The 6,929-nt window shown below is 30.5% G+C and overlaps 1 protein-coding gene across 1 annotated transcript in view; it reads right to left on the bottom strand.

The window, feature by feature from the left end:
• The window catches only part of LOC105627421 (eukaryotic translation initiation factor 2 subunit 2), a 9,188-nt gene extending 4,588 nt beyond the window's left edge, over positions 1-4,600 (bottom strand). Inside the window, exons 1-3 of the mRNA XM_012208703.1 lie at positions 4,444-4,600; positions 3,819-4,076; positions 2,241-2,397 (exon numbers count right to left, since the gene is read on the bottom strand). Coding sequence (XP_012064093.1) covers positions 2,241-2,397; positions 3,819-4,076; positions 4,444-4,461 — 433 coding nt within the window. The 5' untranslated portion in view covers positions 4,462-4,600. The remainder of the gene's footprint in view (positions 1-2,240; positions 2,398-3,818; positions 4,077-4,443) is intronic.
• Between the last annotated feature and the right edge of the window lie 2,329 nt (positions 4,601-6,929).

The raw sequence follows: 6,929 nt of genomic DNA, 5'->3' as shown, positions 1-6,929 counted from the left end.
TTATTAAATAAATTAAATTTTTAATTTTATTATTCATATGTGATATAAGTATATAACACATAACGATATAACTATACAAGTTATAACTTAAAAAAAAACAGTCAGCACATAGAGAAGATACAAGATCAGTGATTACTTTTTAATAAGTCTTTTTAATAAGTCATAAGAAATTGACCAATTACAATCGAATGCAAGAAGAATATTTGACTATAATTGATCAATTTTTTATGACCTAAGGCATAACCGCATAAATCAGAGGGCTGTATTAGCATCTTAAGAAATTACTTAAAATCTTAAGAAACTACTTAAGGTCTTAAAATATGAACAGATTATACGCCTTTAGTCTTATTATATCTTATTATTTTTCTAAAATATTTAAACGAAATAAAAAATTTTTTTAACTTAAAAAAAAGTTAAAAAGTTAACGTTTAAAAGTAACTTAGTTAAGTTAAAATTTAATGCATTTAAAATTAACTAAGTTAAGTTAAAAAAGTTATTAACTTTTTTTTTAACTTTTAATATTTCAACTAGTTATTATCCTGCTAAAAATTGCTGAAAATTGATTTTCAATAATTTTTTACTCAAATACTATCAATATTACAGAAAAACTACAAGAGACAAAAATTATTTATTTTCTCCTCTAAGAATTTTTTAAAGAATTTTTTCAGAATTTTTTAATATCGTATTTTCTCAAGTTGTTAAAAATGAGAAAATGCTGTACTAAAAAATTGATAAAATCTAAAAAAAATTCGTAGAGCTCTATGAAAAGAAAATAAACAATTTTTGTCTCTTGCAATTTTTTTGTAAAGTTGATAGTATTTAAGTAAAAAATTATTGAAGACCAATTTCCGACAATGTTTAGCAATTAATATCTTGTTAACTATTGCGAAAATTGCAAATCGTAGACTTTTCTTCTCAGTCTAGTCCATTTTATTCATCCATTTTATGCGAAAAATTTATCATTATTTTTCAAATATTCTGTATATATTAAAGCTTCCAAATAAATTATAATTAGTTTTAATTACATCAGATATATGTAAAATTATAATTTAAAATAAAATTTATTTTTTAGAAAGCTATAAAATCAGTTTCAGATGTTTTAAAATTATTTTTATCATAAAATGCATAAGAATGGAACTTAGATGGCGTGCATGTGAGCGGATGCCAATTGCGATAGCTGCTATTTTTAGAATGTGCCATAATTAGAAAATAGCGAATTAGTGAGTGGATAAAAAAGAGGAAAGAGGAAGAGCAAAAAGTTAATAAAGAGAAAGAGAGATACAGAAACAGTAAGAAGATAGCAAAATTTCTAAGGCAAGGTACAACGAGTTAGGTAAAGATACAAGGAGTTAGGGGTGAGTAACAGGAAATATATGTTATATCTGAGAAAAGAAAACTTAGGAGAATAGAAAAAAAGGGATAAGGTCAGAGTAGGTCTCTATTTCAATTAAGATGGGGGAATTTGGAAGAAATGATAACTTGTAATATGTAGAGGAATGCACGATGAAAAGAAAGATTTATTAAATTAGGAGAGGAAGGAGGGATATTAAGGAGATAATGAAGATTTAGGAAAGTGAAAAAGGAAATATTGAGAAAATTATGGAAAGATAGTGATAAAGTTTTAAGAAAAAAAGACGAGAGATGGAGTACATGATCTCGAGAGGAAAAATAATGGCAATGGGAAATTAATTTGTAGGAGTGCAATTAGCAGAAAGAGACAATAAGGATGGAGTAAATTTCAAAAGAAATAAAAGCGTGTGATAACAAGCAGGTGACGATTAGAGCTGTGGTCTAGATATTTTAATTTAGTCTACAGTATTAAAATTAGATAGAATAAAAGCAGATAAGGTATAAATAAAAGAATACAAAGAGAATATACAGGGTAAAACTGGATATAGCAAGAAATAGTAAAAATAATAATATAGTAATGAATAATAACGCGCAGGCGAGATAAATGGATAAATGAATGAGTTAAGGCTGTATGTGTAAATTAAATCCTCTTCTTGTGTATGCTGAAGTGTAATAAATTCTATTCTATTCTATATATTCTATTCATAAAATGCGTAAGTGCAGAAATAATTAAGTGCATAGTTGACGTAATTAAAGTACATCAAGCATAATGTCTTACCATACTCTGCACTTCGCTCAGATTCAGTGCAGCATGTTAACAAATAATGGATAACATAAACAACTAGATGCAAAAAACATACTGGTAAAAATCATTTCTTATTGGTACATACCATTCTCCTTGTCTTCAATCTCCTTGCGCTCTTCTTCAGCCACTAATTCATCGAGATCTTTCTTCTTTTTCTTCTTTTTCTTTGTTTTTGAGAAATCCATATCTAAATCAAAATCATCATCTACTACAATTTCTTCGACCTGCTGCTCTACAAGTTCCTGAAAATAAATAAGATTCCTAATTTAAGATAAACAATCCAGGTCTTGCTAAACTAGTATTTTATAGATTGCAATACACTTTTTAAAATGGCAAATATTTGCAATCTTCTTTCCTTTCGCAAATATGAAAAAGCAAGGAGTGGAAGTCATATTTATTTATTTTATTTATACAGGGCATCCAGCGATATTTGGCTAATTAATTCAATAAATAATTCTAGGATATTTCAAATAATAATCCTGGTTTCTCGAGATCAATTAATTTTCATTAATTAATTTTTGTTGATTCGCGCCATATGTATTTTGTATTCAAGAGAATTTAATATGGCGAAATAATTAAATAATAATTAAAAAAGATTTCGTTATTACATATTTTGGTTATTTTTTTTAATCTTCTTCAGATATCCAAAATAAAAAATTAAAAAAGAAAATATAGTAATATCTTCACAATTCTCATGTTGAGTTATCCAGAAATCCTCAAGAATCCTTATCCAGAATTAACTCAAAACAAAGATCGTGTGGAGAACATTGCAGAACTGCAAGTAGCACACAGAAGATTTAAATAGAAAATAGTCAAATTTTAGAGTTAATGAAAAAAATCACAAAATAATTTCTTAAATAGAGAAAAATAAGATAAGAAGAGAAAGATAAGAAATTTTTATTTTGCGACTTTTTCACGCCTCTAAAATTTGACTGTTTTCTATTTAAATTTTCTGTCTATTACTTGCAGTTATAATGTTCATAATTTTCAGAACTTTTCTCTCCATGTGGTCCTCTAACTATTTTGCGATTAATTCTGTATTTCTGCGATCATTTCTTGATTAATTCAGAAGATATTGCTGCATTTTCCTATTTAATTTGTCTATTTTGGATATCTAAAGAGGGCTTAAAAAGCCAAAATAACAGAAATATGTAATAACGGAATCTTATAGACATTGCTAATCTCTTGTTTTATCTCTTGTCTTCTCAACATTCTTAATATAAATCTAATAATGTATAATTAAAATTTTGTAATTTTTATTTATTGACATCCTCATTGACTCTTATAGATCTTTATTTCCGTTTATTTAAATTTATTATAATATACAAAAAAAACAAAATGTAATTTATCTAAAATGTTTCACAATTGACTAATAAATCATTTATACTTAAAAAAATCCTTGCTCTTCCTATGAAATCTTACTTTTATAAATTAAATCTTATCTTACAAATGTTTAGGATATTTATAGAAATAACGTTAATGATAAAATACTATTAATTAATTTCTAGTTTGTTTATAGATGTTCATATGAATATAATTTATCATTTTTTTAATGCATCAAAACATTTGTAATTAAAAAGTATAAAGATAAAAATTGAATAATTAATGATAAATAAGCTTAAATTATTAAATATATCCAATACAAATAAAAAAAATTATTTACCTCTTTCTTTGTATCAGGTAAAGCTGCTTCTAATTCATCTAAGTTAAATGCCTTTTTCTTTTTCTTCTTCTTTTTACCAAAATTTTCCAAATCCAATGCCTCATCATCTTCCACCACTGTTGGCTCAGGTTCCTGATTCTCCTTATCAACAATATTTTCAGATGCATCACCACCATTGCCTCCTTCATTGAAAGCCGCATCTATATCAAAAGTAGTCTTCTTCTTTTTTTTCTTCTTTTTCAAGGTTGGATCAAATACCTAGAAATTTTTTATGAATATAAAATGAGTTACAATATAAATCATATATTATATGAAATTTATATTAAAAATAAATGTTTTAATAAAACAAGGATACATATAGCATATAATATAAATAGCTTATAATGTAGATCCTTCATTATAAAACAATTTTCCAATTTAAATAATTAACATCTCCAGTAAAAATTTTGAGGTTGGAATTTCTTTTGCTTTCTAAATATCATTATATATCCACAATCCCTCATAAATAATAAAAAAAGTAAAACTTGTATGTATTACTCCAACAGAAAATATTGAATTAAAACAGTCCAATACATCCTGTCACATATTTATGTTCAATTTAATTTGTAAACTACATTTTACATACCGAATCTTCTTCCGTCATTTTTCTGATTGTAGAGTGTCCTCTTAAATGAAGAAAACTTTTTGTTTAACAAAAACTTAAGCGATATAAAGCATTTTTCAGAAAACTGAACAAATTAATTTCAACTTACTGCCACACGCTGTTCCAAAAAGATTGCATCAGAAAATTTAATAGCCTTAAGAAAAGCAAGAAGGTCCACCTTCTAAAAAGAAAACGATTTTCAGCGCCATTATATCTGAACGCAGACATGGCGAACTAAATTGAATCAAGTGAGAGCATAGACTTTATCCAGAGAGAAATTTGTAAAGCAATCATCTCGGTTTTTTTTCATCTCAACACTATATGTATGTATACATCGATGTCCATTTTTGCGATGTGAGAACTAAGTATCTATTTTGCGAAATTGTTGATAAAATTGGAGCATTGAAAATGAACGTGGTGTGTGTCGATACTATCACTCATAATAGCGCGGAATGCATCGCATCATCACGAATTAACCAATCAAAACGTCCCATCTGTTTATAATCATGAACAAAACAATTGTAAAATTTTTTTTGAGTTTTGGAATGCAACTTGCTCACCGAGCGATTGGTTCTTGATTGATTTTTGTTTTTAGTATTTTACCGGATCTAAGTGTAGGAACCAATCATATTAAAAAATCACTGAGCGCTCACAAATTAATTCTTTTTTTGCAACCGAATGCAGCCAATGAGCGCATTCAGCGAACAAAACAGTTGAAAGAATGCTCGCTATTATTGATATATTCTTTCAGATCTAAAATGCTGATTGGATGATCTAAAAGAATACATCAATAACAGCAAGCTCACATAACTGTTGAGTCTGCTGGACGCAGCAATGGGTGCATTCAGTACGAGTGCAAGTCAATAAATTCTTAGAAAATCTGTCAGAGGGCACTCGCAATGTCTCAAATTTTTGAGCGGAATTTATCGCGTAGTTTCTGTAAACGATTAAAGCGAACAACCTTTGTATTTTTTGCAAAATGGAAAAAAACGAATTTCGTGCAGTGATTAAACATCTACATATAAAAGGTTTAACACCGAAAGAAATCAAAAGCGAGTTGGATAATATTTATAGCACATCTGCACCAGCGTTTGCAACTGTATACAATTGGGTGAATAAATTTAAACGTGGTTGTACATCCACATGTGATGCACCTCGTTCGGGACGTCCAATTGAGGCTACTACGCCAGAAATCATCGATAAAATTCACGATATTGTTTTGATTGATCGACGAGTGAAAGTACGCGAGCTTGTTGAGGTCACAGGTATATCACATGGCACAGTGATTTCAATTTTGCACGAACAATTAGGTATGAAAAAATTATCAACAAGATGGGTGCCGCGTTTGCTCACTGTGGACCATAAGCGCGATCGTGTGACGATTTCAAAACAATGTTTGGAGATGTTTCAACGTAATCCAGATGAATTTCTGTGTCGATTCATTACTGTGGACGAAACATGGATCCATTATTTCACACCCGAGACGAAGGAACAGTCAAAACAATCGACTTCACTGGATGAACCAGCTCCGAAAAAAGCGAAGACCGTAAAGTCGGCCGGAAAGGTGATGGCCATAGTTTTTTGGGATGCACGCGGTATAATTCATATCGATTATCTTCCGTTGAAGCAAACGATCAATGGCAATTACTACGCAGCCTTATTGGACCGTTTCAACAACATTTTAAAGAAAAAACGTCCCCATTTGGCGAAGAAGAAAGTGCTCTTCCATCAAGACAATGCACGGGCCATTCACACGTGTCCGGCACCGATGGCCAAATTCAACAAATTCCGCTACGAATTGCTTCCTCATCCAGCATATTCACCAGATTTAGCCCCCTGCGACTATTTCCTGTTTCCAAACCTGATGAAATGGTACGAAGGAAAAAGATTCACCACCAGAGAGCAGCTCATTGCCGAAACAGAGGCTTATTTTGAAGGGTTGGACAAATCATATTATTTGGACGGCTTGAAAAAGTTGGAGAATCGTTGGATCAGGTGTATCGAGCTGAAAGGAGACTATGTTGAGAAATAAAAATGAATCGATAAAAAAAATGTGTTTTATTATGTTTTTCTAAAAACTTATTGACTTGCCCTCGTACTACAATCGCTTACTTATCGAGCGTTTAATGAGCTCTTAGATGGAAAGCGGAAAAGCGGAAGCCAATCAGAACTCACGGAAAGACAGAAGCAGACAAGTGAAATATACCGCCTACTACTAGTGTGGGTTCTAATTGGTTTCCGTTTTTCCGCTCTCCGCTTTTCCGTCAAGGTATGAACCCGACCTTTAGCAGATTCAACTGTTGCAGAGCAGATCCGTGAGCGCTCGCTGCTATTGGATGTATCTAGAAGAATACACCAGATCCGTGAGCGCTCGCTGCTATTGGTGTATTCTTCTAGATCATCCAATAGCAGCGAGCGCTCACGGATCCGCTCCGCTAACAGTTGAGTCTCCTAAACGCGACCAATGA

Source organism: Atta cephalotes (genome assembly GCF_000143395.1).
Source record: "Atta cephalotes unplaced genomic scaffold scaffold00009, whole genome shotgun sequence".
Lineage (NCBI taxonomy): Eukaryota > Metazoa > Arthropoda > Insecta > Hymenoptera > Formicidae > Atta > Atta cephalotes.
This window is presented reverse-complemented; position numbering and strand designations above follow the sequence as displayed.